Source organism: Anser cygnoides, chromosome 5, assembly GCF_040182565.1.
Source record: "Anser cygnoides isolate HZ-2024a breed goose chromosome 5, Taihu_goose_T2T_genome, whole genome shotgun sequence".
Classification (NCBI taxonomy): domain Eukaryota; kingdom Metazoa; phylum Chordata; class Aves; order Anseriformes; family Anatidae; genus Anser; species Anser cygnoides.
The window spans coordinates 61,602,359-61,615,528 of record NC_089877.1 but is presented as its reverse complement, the minus strand read 5'-3'; the positions used below and the strand labels follow the sequence as shown (position 1 = coordinate 61,615,528).

At 38.1% G+C, this 13,170-nt stretch overlaps 1 protein-coding gene across 8 annotated transcripts in view; it reads left to right on the top strand.

The window, feature by feature from the left end:
* The window catches only part of KIAA0586 (KIAA0586 ortholog), a 70,349-nt gene that overhangs the window by 43,254 nt on the left and 13,925 nt on the right, over window positions 1-13,170 (top strand). For 6 of the 8 annotated variants that reach the window (XR_010832034.1, XR_010832035.1, XM_066998498.1 and 3 more), the window contains exon 30: window positions 894-975. Coding sequence is in view for 6 of the 8 variants with exons in the window: in XM_066998498.1 (XP_066854599.1) it covers window positions 894-975 (82 nt within the window). In the remaining 2 variants the exon portion in view is untranslated. Of the gene's footprint in view, window positions 1-893; window positions 976-2,457; window positions 4,479-8,471; window positions 8,942-13,170 lie in introns of those variants that run through there. The other 2 variants (XM_066998501.1, XM_066998500.1) reach the window with 2 other exon arrangements.

Here is a 13,170-nt window from a genome sequence, read left to right as displayed (position 1 = left end):
TGCAAAAAAAAAAAGTAATCTTTTTTAAGAATCTCCATTAAAAAAACTTTTATCTATGGAATCGACAGAATAACTAATTAAATCAATTTTGGCTGTTGTAGAGGATGCCTGAGTTTTCTAAGTCTCCACGCATCATTCTAAGTCTTACAGCATCATACAAGCTTCTACAAAGAAAATAAACTCTATCCCAGCCAAAATCAGGACAACTCTGTTTTGGACTTTCCATCTTTCCTATGTATATGTGGTGGAATGTTCTTGGGTCACAATTACTGTTCCAGACAGTTAGCACACAAGACAACTGGCATATTTGGCCAATGTGCTGTCTCTCTTTTCAACGTGCACTGTGTTTGTTGCGTCTAATTAACTGTTTTCCCATAGGCATTGATGCAGACATAGATCCTCATGAAAATTTAAGAAAGAGAGGAAAATTAGTTTAAAAACATTGTCAGGGAAATACATTTTAAACTAGGCATGCATTTTCTAATATGGGTGCTGAAATGTTTAGTTGGTTTTTTTTTTGTTTGTTTGTTTCCCTTTTTATTCAGTAGGATAATACCCATGGAGAAGTCCTGGGTATGGAAGAAAGCCAGAGGAATCTTATGTTCTTTCTGCCACATTCTTCTAGCAGGAGTTAAAGGTCTTCTGTGTCTTCAGGTCTAAATGGCGCTTTGCCATACCTACTTCTGCCAGGATGTTAGTCGAGAGGAAATAGAGTTGCAATAAGCTAATTCAGATCTGAATTCTTTTGAAGCTGAAAGGAAGCAGCACAAGTGCATAACCTTTAATGAATCTTTAAAAACCTCTTTGAATGTTTCCTGAAGCCTCACATAGTTTTACTGTGCTTTTAAATTAAAAATCAGCTTTCTGACATGATTTTAATGTATGATATGTAGGAGGAAAGCCAAGGAGATGCACAAATTGTGAGACCCCGAGTAATTCATGTGAGAAGGAAGTCTGAAGAGATGCAGCAAGAAGGTAAATTGTCAATAAGCAAACATAGTTCTTTCAGTTAAGCACTTCTAAATGTTGTTGTATACTCATGTATACTAAAGATTTGGTTTTTAAATTTTTGTTTTTATTACTATGAAATTCCCAAATTTCTGAATGTTTGTATGCAGTGCAAATCTGTGTACATACTTTTGGTAATAGCTGGGGTGCACCAAAAAGGTTGGAAATGCATCTGTCTGTATATGTCATGAGAATCCTTGCAGTTAAGGATTTATTTACATTTTTATTTGTCAAGAGCTTCACAATGTGCATATTATGTAGTCAACTGAATCATTAATTGCTGTTCTGCAAACAAAATACTCATAATGTGGTGATAGATGGCAGTAGTTCACACATATGAAAAAATGCAGGGGTACTAGAGGAGAACTGAAAGATAATACAAAGTATTAGGATCGTGCAAAGGTGAGAAAAATAGAGATTTTCAGTGTTAAAATGGCCTGGGTTAAGATGGGTTTCAAGCTAGTGTGTAACAGATAATACTATCTGTCACAAAAGAAAATCACTATCTATGCATAACCATTCTATTTTTAGAGATTATTTAACAGTGTTTGTTAAAAGTATTAATGATACTGCATGAGAATTTTTTTGTTTATTGTAGTTCAAGGCAGTGTTGGAATAACATGAACTATGCATATTACTGCTCTACTTAGTTACGTTAGCAGATAATAAGTTTGTGGAGGTGACAGAATGAGAAATAGCAATTTTAATCTTAAGTGCTAAGAGCAGGAATCTAAAAACCTGCATGTGTACAATATATGAATTATAATTGCTCCACCATAACATAGACAAATTCTTCATGCAAGCCCTTTTAAAAATAATTCTTTGAACTTCTTCCATTCCATTTTTTTTTTTTAAACATGTAATTGAATTCTAATTCAGTTGGAATTATTATGCTTCAACTATTTAAAAGTGGTAAGAAAAACCCTCGGCCAATGTTATGGTCATGGGACTTGAAACCTAAATTCAAAACCATGGTTTACGTATAAAGAATAAAGTTACGAGTAATGTAAAACTTAGCTTCAATGCGCAGTTAGTGGAAAAACTTACAGAGGTGGCATACTTTAGTGCATGTACAATTTTTGTTGTAGAGACATTTATCAATGTGTTTTTAAGGTGGGTACATATAAAAATAAATTTGATTTATTTTTATTTAATAAATTATTAATAAAATAAATTTATTAATAGAAATAAAACCTCGATTTTTTTAATATTGGTGGAAGGTATTGCAATGACTCTTTCTAATAGGAAGAACTATATCTTTCCTCTACTGTTCAGAAAATCAGAATTGGAATTGAATTTCCAATAAATTATGACCTCTGTATTGCAAAAAAGGAAATTATGTACCAGTTCTGCCTTCTAGGATGATTGACCTTTCCCAACATGAAAAGCAGTCTTCCTCACTAGTGGTTATATCTTCCTTTTTTTTCCTTCTACCTCACTACTTCCTAGTAAGTGTCAGAGAGGAGGAAGAAGGGCGAAGTAATCTTCCTAATACTACTTCAGGCTTTCACACCTCAACTTTGGCTCAAAGTCTTAACAAGGCAGCACGTCCGGTCTGTATCATCGAGTAAAGCATTGGAGACAGCTGGAGTTGGAATAAAATATTTTTATCAAATCTGTTACTTTCTAGAGTATTTATCTTAAAATAAAATAAGGTATTACCCATAGTGTAATACAAGGTATTTGAGCACGGTCCAAGAATGTCAGATGAAAATGTTTGGCCACAAGATGGCAGTAGTCAATTTTCTTTGCGAGGAACTCAAAAAAAAAATGATTTATATACAAGGATAATTTAAATCTCATTCATAGTATACATATTTAATGAGCCAATAAAAGTCTAGAGGATTTGCAAATGGAAACAACTGTCTGTCAGTTTTAAGCAGAAGGTCTTGCCTGTATAAGCTTTACCACATTGAACTTAGTCAAAAGGTGGAGGGTAAAAATTAATAAGAATCATTTGAAAGACAAAACTTGCAACTTGATAAGTGTACATGGGTTTAAGTAAATACATTTGAAAATTAAGCACATCTGTTACGGTAAGATCAAAGCACCCTGTTTGTTAAACTTCATGTCAAACAGTTGTCTTTACTGAGATAGCAAGGGACAATGAGCACTCGCCTGAAAATGGAGAAGCATTCCAGAGGCAGAATCATTTAGGTATTTTTTCAGAGTTTCAAGGATAAGTGGTTTTATCAATCGTAGAGCTCAGATAATCTGGAGCCCTGATACGAAGTGCGAATTCAGGGTGTTGTGAGAAAAGAGAAATTGTTTTGGACTTAAAATGGGATGTAAATTAGTCTTTGCTTTATTTAATTGATAAATACATGACAAGACTTGATTTATCTTTTGTCTACAGTCATAAATGTATATACGATAGAACTTTCTTTTGTTGTACAAGAATTTTTTTGTGGTTTGCAGTGAACATATGTTTTTACTGAAAGAAAGTTGATTGATGTCCTTTAATGAAAGTTGAAGTTCAGTAGGACTGTTACAATATCATGCCTGAAAGGGTAATGTCTCCTGAAAGTTACAACTGAAAATAAAGCCTGAATGTATTATTAATTGAAATGTGTGCCTTCTCTAGACATAGTGGAGACAGTGGTTTGAAAACATATATTTGTAGTGTATAATATACATGCATATGTATTTTTGGCTTTATAATACCCTTTAATCTTTAAACCACTCTTTCATACATCTTCATAAATTTAATATGATAATAATTGTTGTGGTTGGTGAATGTAGATATTTCCAGAATACAAGCGTTTTTAAGGTTTGCATTAGCGTAAGTCAGAGTTCTTAAAATAAAAGAACAGGTGACAATGCTTGACTGCAGAGCATTTTTAAGCTTTAATATGAGCAGCTCAGAACCAAGAGGTAGATGTTCTTCACTTAATTATTTTTCTATAGCACAGACTCTCAAAATGTACCTAGAGAGCATAACTCCATGATAATAATTCCTTTTTATCTCTAGCTAGTGCACTATATTCAGGCAGCCATAAGTACATGGGAAAGTAATATTGGAAGACTGAGCAATTGGCTTTATTGCCACAGAGAGATAGCACAATTGCTTGTGAGAGGAGATGATCTGTGCAATAAATGAAAAAGAGGGCAAGAAGCCCTTAAAATAGTCTCTCTATATATACATATATACGTAAAAACAAACAAAAAAGAAAAGGAAACAACAAAACAACCAAACTTCCAGAATCTTTGCTTGGTTTTAAAAATGGGCTGCTACTTTGTTCGCATTGACATAATGTTGGATTGAAAAAATAGATATAACTAAATATTTTTCTCTCTTCTTCAGCCAGAAATTGCTCTGAGTTAGGTTTGGGGTTATTTTTTTACTTAAAACTTCTGTGGCATGAGGCAAATATCTAACAGATGCTTCAATAGGAAGGAAGAAGATTAGGATAAGGCTAAAGGTCTTTTTTTTTTTTTTCTTGGAACTGGAACTGTTTTGGTCAAACTCTTAACAACTATTCTATTGAAAGTTTACTTTCTCTTTAATATCCTGCTGTTCCTTTTTTTGGACCGAATCTCTCCCAAGACTTTTGCTAAAGATTGTCCAAAGCACCCTGAAAATGCAGCTAGTGAAGCAAAACAGAGCTGTTCTTTCACACTGTAGGCAGAACACCACCACAACCTGACAGGTAGGAGTAGTTTGTGTAGCCTAGATTGTTCCTTGAATTGGACTAATTTCTGAGAGAGAATCCTGGAAATTGAAGCCATGAAATCAATTAGATACAATTATGGCATTTGACAAGCAAATGTTTGTTCTGTAGAGTTTTATCTGATTTTTTTTTTTTTTTGCTGTGCTTCTTCAGAACTCTCATTTCTGGATTATTTTGACTCTGGCTTTCCTATGCAGTTACCTCCACATGATATCAGATGGCCCATTGACATAATTCAGTTAATACATTTTACATTCAAGCAAGTCAGGAAACACAGAGCTGTGTTTCCCACAGAAACTCTGCCTTTTCTCTAAGTAGCTTTTAGGTGATCCAAGTGCTCAGAACACCAGTTCTCAAACAGTACTCATTTGCTTTTTCTGCATGAGCGACCATAGCAGTTATATGATAACCCATGCGTTAGAAAACATGCATCTCAGTAATAAGAATGCAGTTTGTATAATATCCCCACGTAAAATGTTCAGTAGCCACACTTCAGGGTTTCTACTTTGAATTACTGTAAGTCAGTATGTAGCTGTTACAGGACGTTTAGAACAGTAGATTAGAATTTCTTGGTTTTGTAAATATTATTTATCTGGTACGTGTCATTTATACCTGTTTGTTTTTTTTCCCCACCGAATCACCTCAATTATTTTTCAGAAAAAAAAGGCACCTTAATTAACTGAAATACAAATAATCAGATGGAGAAACAGAAAATCAAAAAAATGGTTTATACTTAAAGAAAGCTGAGCCAAACATTCTCATACTGCCTTGCAGGATGAGGATCTGCTGGAGACTGACATGCTCAAGAAAAAGATGCTCTCCTCTCCTCTGTGTTCATTTGCACACCATGTATTTACCTGGCCCTTTTCATTTTTGATTTTCATGTATTAGGTTTTTGGTCACTTAGCAATTTCCTTCAGCTTCTCAGAAGTTGAAAGTAATTTCTGAGAGTTCTCCTCTTACTGCATGCCTCCTTAAGTGGTACAGAGGGAGACAGCACTGCCTTACTACGAAGTATTGCCAAGGCACTTCTGACCTTGTGCTGAAGCTTTTGCTGTGAGAAGGGTGTGCAAAGGCAGAAGACTTCCCCTTTCAGTCTGTCTTTGGTGCCTGTGCAGATAATGCCTTACACCCGTCAAGAAATCTGCATTGCTTTATCTGTGTTCAGGTTTCCCTTGTACACTCCATGTGAGAATCAACTTCTGCTCCATGCTGGATGTATGCATTGTTAATTTTTGTATTTTATATTTTTGATAAAGTAATAGGAATGAAGTGGGAAACCTTCCAGTGTGGGCTTAAGGAATTACTCCTGCTCAGAAGTCTTAAGTTCAGGATGTTGGGCTGGCATCTACAGTGCCATAGCGTAAACAGTTCAGAATTGCTTCATCCTCCCTTCTGATCAGATCTTTGTGTTTGACGTACGCTTATTTCGTTGAGTTTCGTGGTGTGTTCCTCTACTAAGTCACTCCTTCAGTCTATGCACATAGAATAGAGATTTTCACTGAAATTCCAGCACCAGTTGGGTTTTTTCAGCAGAAGGGGAAGGAAAAACTCATTCATACTGACATTGTCACTAATTAAAGGATTTCTTCCTCTGGAGACTGTGAAATACTTGGATTTTTACTCGTCTTTTTTCAGATTTACTGGGGCTCAAGTTGAACATTTAGGAATTCTCATCTGATTCCCTCCCTAAGCTCAGATTTTAAAAAATTGCAGGTGATCTAATCCAGTCACATGTGGCAACCCTCAAAGCACATTTTATATATCATAAACATGAAGTGCAGAGCAGTAACAAAAATAAGCTTGGTACTTGATTCATACATGGGGTTATGATGTGCTAGTAATGCTGGACTGGTCCCTTTTTCATACTGGGAAACTGAAAAATCCATTGAAATACTACATCAAGCATCCAGTGCACCTTCTGGAGTTTGCATCTCCTTTTTGCCTCAAAATATCATACGATACCTGGTGTGGCTGTCTGCATCTCATGGCAGAGACACCAGAGGGTTCTTCTGTTCTAAAGTTAAGTGTTTCTTAATAATGTGAAGGATTTTCCTTCCAAGTTTACTGTTTTTTTATTATTTTATTTTATTTATTTATTTTAATTTGTAGATTCATAGTTACATTTGCTTTTTAAACTCTTGTGGCTACCTGCTGGAACCAAAGTAGTCCACAGTGTCAGGCACTTCTGCTAAGCTGCACGTGACACCCCCTGCTTTATCCTTGCAATGTGGATTTCTCTCTATTTTTCCTTTTAAAAAAAAAAAAAAGTTTGTTTATTCTTTGGTTGTTTTTTATATCTTGTACCAGTGGCAGGGCAGATTCTAGGCAGAATTCTCAGCACGAGGAGAGAACCTCTTGCTGCTGCATATAGACTCTTAAGAGAATTGTTACATACTAGCTGAGAGCTTGAAATTGCTATTTCCACTTTGGCATTCTACCTTTTTCTTTTTTTTCTTTTCTTTTTTTTTCTTTTCTTTTTTTTTTTTTTTTTTCCAGTTCCACTTTCCAGTTGTATAAATCCACCTACTGTAAGCCTGTCTGGTGGCAAGAGGGATTTCATATAAGTAGGTTACAGCAGCGTTGCTACTTTCCCTGATGCTCATCCAGCCAGGAGCTAAGCACCAAAACTAAAATGCAATGCTCTTTCTTTTGTGTATTTCTTGTGCTGGTGAATCCATTGGAGGTGCTGTGCATTGCAGGCAAGGTATGGCTTTGATAGCAACTATCAAATACAGGCTCAGATCTCCTGGACACTAACACACTCCTCACCAGGCTGTCCAAATAGTTGTGCCAAAGCAGCCTTTCTCACAGCCTGTGGAGGATTTGTAAACACGCTGGGATCTGACTGAAGCAGCTTTGTATTGTGTATTATGATTTGTATGCACTTTTACAAACTTACAGTAATTGCTGTTGCCTTCATTGTAAAGAGCAAAAAATAAACACACACAATAAACCTCCTAAATGGGCACTGGTCCCACTGGCACTGATCTTGAGTAACTCTGAATAAAAGCAGATGGTAGCAAGCCGACGGGGCTGACCTGCTTTCCCCTTTCATGCAAACATTGCTTATATAAATGGGGGACACACACAAAAAATTAATGGGCTTGGGCAAGCCACCTAAGGACAGAGACTCCCCACGTACTTCATGCTTACATCAGCCTGAGGGCTGTTTCCAGTTAGCTCTTCTCTGGAGGGAGAAGTTTCTCACAAATTAGTGGTTCCACAGCTCTGTGCCATGGTTTATAAGAAGGAACTGGTGTGTGGCTGGGAAGCGAGTACCCTGAGCTGCTCTGTGCCGTGTGTGTTGCAGCGGGTCATGGTAGGTATCAGAATAGTCTCTCCTGAACGTGCTGCTCAGTTATATAGGGCATGAAGTCCCTTTACACGTCGTCTTCATGGTAATGTAATCAGCTGAGCAGCAATTAGTACCCGTCCCAGCCATCTCAGCTAGACTGACTCCAAGTTGGTTCACTCGGTGGGTGCACTATAGGATCTCTTAGGATGAACATCCTGGACTTGGGTTAACAGGCATTTCAGAAAGCCTCTTATCTCGCATTTCCTTTGTAGTGTGAAAGTTGCATTTCTTTCTTAAAAGGCACTGGTATCAGACCAGGAAGTCTTTGAGGCTGGTGACACGTTGTGTGGATACCGAATGGTGACTGAAGGAGACAAGGAGCATTACAAGCACATATTTCATCTCAAAGAAACATTTACAGCACAGTAATAGGAGAAACGTAGGCTTTCCATCCTCAGTATACACTGGGTTTGTTTTATTTTTTTGGTTGGCAGGGGAAGCAGATGTTGCCCTTTATAATTTAGTGCCTTGCATACATCTGAGAGAAAAGCACCGGGACGAACAGCTTCTGCTTTCCTGGCTGTACTGATCCTTGGGCAAGGGCAGCTGGACACCCTTCAGCTCTACCTGTTCTTCAAAGGCTCTCGGTTCAGCTTTTTAAAGCACTCCATCAAAATCAGAAGGAGCCAGCTGTTTGTGTGAGGAACGCCTGGGTAGAAGAGAAATTACCAGGACAACGGTATATACACCGTGTGGAGGTAGCTTAATGTGAGCGATGAATAATCCACAGTCTTTGCCTGCAAACCTCTTTTATAAAGGGAATGAGGGATTTACAAACGCTGTCATTCTCAGCCATTAAACTTGTTTCTTTTTTCTTTTTTAATGCCTTGTATTTTTTTTGCCCTACTAGCCGAGGCAAGGCATAGCTGTGAAGTTGTTCTTAATAAAAACTAACTAGCCAATAAAGATGGATATTTAGATGATTGGTATCCACAGTCAAATTGTAACATTATTATTTTTTTAATTTTACTGCTTATTATATTGTGAGAGGGCTTGACTTACAGGCAATTCTCATGTTCTTGAACAGTGTAGTTACCTACATATTTTATTTTACTCATTTTTCTGGATCCTTTAGGAGTAAGCAGACCTCCTATTTTATGCATTGAACAGAGGCCAGGTTTTTCTATCACCTTCTTCTCCATACAGTGATACAAAGACTGCCCGTAATGAAATATTAAATCTTTGCAGTGCCCACGTTAAGATTTACCATGTCGAGGTTAATTGCTTAGAGTTAAGAGTAGAGAAAACTTTCAAAAAAGGCCCTAAAGTAAATGTTATTTAGGAAGTTTTCCGAATCAGGAATACTATATAAATAATTGCACTGCTACTCCTTGATAACATGCTGATTTGGAGAAAATGCAGTCTGCCAAAGTAGCTTTCTTCTTCAAAATGGGGTAAGAACTGCTGAGTGAAGGTTGAAGATGTAATGTGTGACCTGTTGCTCTCTGCTGAGGTTGCATGTGGGACTCCATTTTATAAGGGTTGAATATGTGCAGATGTAAGGCTTGGCTAAAGTACTTTTTATCTTCCATAAAACTAATTTTGAAAGTAAGATACTAGAGATTCTCGGCTCTGAAATACCCGCTTCAAGTATGCTTTTGGTGGCTGCATTTGCAAGGAACAGTAGTAAATAATGGAGATGGGTTACGTTTTGTCTGTAGGCTACTGTGTCCTGGTTTTCATCATGAATGCTGTCTTTCAGGAAAAAAAATAGAAGTATACCTAGCAATTCTTAATTTAGATTTAGAACCTTTGTATCTCTTGTCACTTAGCGACTGTTTTTCTTCTCTAATGTAAAACTCCTGGTTTGCTTTTAAAGCAGGAAGAGCTGTTTTTAAGCACACTTATAAACAACTTGAGTGTAAGTTGCTGAGTGTGACACAAAATTTGTAGCAGTTCTGTAAAATGTGTTTTTCCCCAATGGTTTAGCTGCAGCGAAGTGACTGTTTCTCTTTGTGTACAGCACGACTTTGACTTTCTATTAACACTTGCTTTTTTAGTGTCAGATAGGCACACGTCTGTAATGCAAAATAATACATCATCAACCACAAGCAAACAATGAAAATGTGTATCTCACAGGCAGCATAGAGTCTGGTAAAATTACATTTACGGTTTGGGTCAAAATTATGTATTCAAAGCAGGTTAGGCTTAATCCGGTGTGACCTGCTGATCTGCATCCTACCTCTTGTTGTTGCAGTAAAGCAATAATCTCAGCGTTGCATACTGTGGCCTCGTTTTATGCACCTATTGCAAGACTTAGGCAGAGCTGTGTTTGGTTTAAAGACAGCACAACAGCTGCAGTTTCTGTCCCTGGTCAGGCCACTGTATCTTCAGTGGACGTACAAGGCATGGAATTTGCTGGCAGTTGCTTCATTTCTGTTTTTTTTTTCTCGTTTGTTTTTATAATCCTAAAACCGTAATTACAGATCTTGAGAAAATTGTTTTATTTACTTAACAGCTGCCATTGTGCGCTGTTATGTAAATCACAATTAATAAATGGGAAATATTTACTAGCTTGTGTTACAGTGTAAATACGCGATTAGCTTCTTTAAAGTGCATGTTGCTTCTTTCGGTAATTGGAACCGATCCTAGAGGCATGCAAGCAGGGAGATTACACAGGGAATGCTTGTTTCTGAAGATGAAGCTTCCTTCCTGAGTTAAAAAAAAAAAAAAAAAAAGAAAGAAAAGAAAGAAAAGAGGGGGGAAAGAGTTTCCTGTTGAGAGTCCTCACGTTAATGGACGGCCAGTCGTGCCTCCCCCTGCTCCAGCTGGCCTTTACATACAGCCCTTTGTGGAGGCGTTCTCTGACTAACGCTGTCTAAAACCATTTTTACAAGAGCTAGAAGCATTGGGGTTTGCCTGTGCAGGCAGACGTGGGATTTAGAGAGATTTTTGCTCCTCTCTCATCTGCTTTTAAACGCGAGGCTAAGACAGGCGGTATCTCTGTGGTTAGAGGCTGATAAAGGCCGTTCTGTTCCTGGGGTTCCTAATCTGGAGAGGGCCTAACGAAGGGACTCAGGCCAAAGTTTCAGCTGTACGTAAAAAAAAAAATGTGTTCTGACCTCGATATATATGATGTGCAAAATGAATAATAGCAGCACTGCAGGCAAAATCCTCGCTGCTACGATGTGACAACCCGCCCCTTCATCGGAGGGTTCAAGAATTTGGCTGCGCTTTTGGAAAGGAGCCTCGTGGTCCTGCTGGAGAGCTGTCTGAGCTCAGACAGAGCGCAGCACACAACGGCTTTGTTAGAGTGTTGGCTCCGTGCTTACGGCAGGACAGTGAAGGAAAAATGTCCTTTTCTACCTACAGTCTTCTCTGAAGTAAAACCGTGCTCACGGGCTCGAGCTCCCCAGCCGCTAAAAGTTAGAACCACTCAGGACAACGGCGAGCCTCTGGCCCCGTGCTCTGTTAATTCAGTAAGTCTTTTCCTCCGTTTTAGGACAACCTCCCTAGCTCTGGCTATCCAGTGCTGGCTGTTAAACTAGAGCCATACATTCAACTCTTTAACTCAGCTCTTTTTGCCAGTCTGCATGGGAAGTGGAGCACTAATAAAGAAGAGGAGTCTCCATGCGTACCTGTTGTAGGCTGGAGTAATATATTTAGGAGATGTTTACTTCATGCAACGCTGCTAGCTCAGAAATCCATGAATCAAGCCGTCTCCAGTGATAGTGAAGCTCAGGAGATGTGTGGTGGTGTGCTGAGGCTGACGGATCCCAGGACAATGGGATTTCATAAGGCATCCAGGGCGTTGTTCGTCACCACATTTTGTAGGTACGCTTGCTTGGGTACCCCGAGGATGTGCTGTCCAACCTTACGTACCGAGCACTGCAGCGTGGAGCTTGCCAGAGTGAACATTTTGAAGTGTATGAAAAGAAAGTTCAGATGTTTTCAGTCTGAGAGTGAAATTGCAGAAGGCCCTTAGAGGTCTGACTTATTGTGCAATCTCTGTAAGTAATTTGTAATCAAAATACCTTTGCACATGTCACTTTTATATTTCCTGTAATAAAACAGCAAGAGCAATTAAGATTTTGGACCATAATCTTCTACAAACATGCTTCTCAAACTGAAAGGGTTGGGGATTTTTTGAGTTATGGCTGAAATAGCTGTTTTTAAAATTTGTGATTGTTTCCAAAAAAGCTTGATAATAGCTTTTTTAATAGACTTTCCACTGTAGCCTGACAAACAAGACTGTTATGTGGTAACATAATCTATCTGAAGTTTACTTCTGAGAAAGCAAAATAAATAAAAACACAGAACTCTTCACTAAACTGGAAGACATCTGTATTCCAGTAACTCAGCATGTGACCTACTGGGCTTTATTCATTTAAAATCGGAACGAATCGGTAAATATACTGCTGTATTCATGCAAATGTCTCAGAGTTAGTGTGCCTATATAACACGCTGTGTGCTGTTCATCTGCAATGTTGTTCTGACACAGTTCAGAAAGTTGTCTGAGGTCTTGGCATTCTTCAGGAAACATTAGATTAATACAGCCTTCTTTGTCATGTAATTTTTTTCTGTTTAAGTAGGTGTGTGAAGGCTGGTGCTACATAAATGAATTACACGGACGACTTTGGAGGAAGAGGGTGCTTGTAAACTGGACTGAAATTAATGAATATAAGAATTAGAAATCAAAACTTTATGTTTAGTCTGAGGAGAAACAATTCCTTAAACCATAACCACATGGCTGTTTCTTGTTTGCATCAACTCTGGTTGACTGTTATTGTCTTCTGTTAATTCTCTGGGGCAGTGGCCTGACTTTGTTGAATGAGCCAATTGTTTTCCTTTGTGTTGCCCATCAAGTAAGTCCCCATCTGGTTTGTATCAGACTGTTTTCACAGCCAACAACTGCTGCCTTTTCTATATCCTGACACTTAAGGGCCCCATGCTATCAAAGCATTGCTGTGATAGCCTGTCTGGCTGGGCCTATACAGCTGTGCCTTGCAGCTTGAAGCTATTACCCAAGTAATGGTAACTTAGAACTTGAACTGGCTCTTATTCCCATCGGTGTCGTGTGTACAGTGAACAGAATACATTTTTGTTGAACTCAGGCCTCGACAAAAAATTCTTTAAAGCTCTTACTTTGGTTTATATGATTGGTGAGTTTTTATTTTCCAGCAGCTTCCTGTA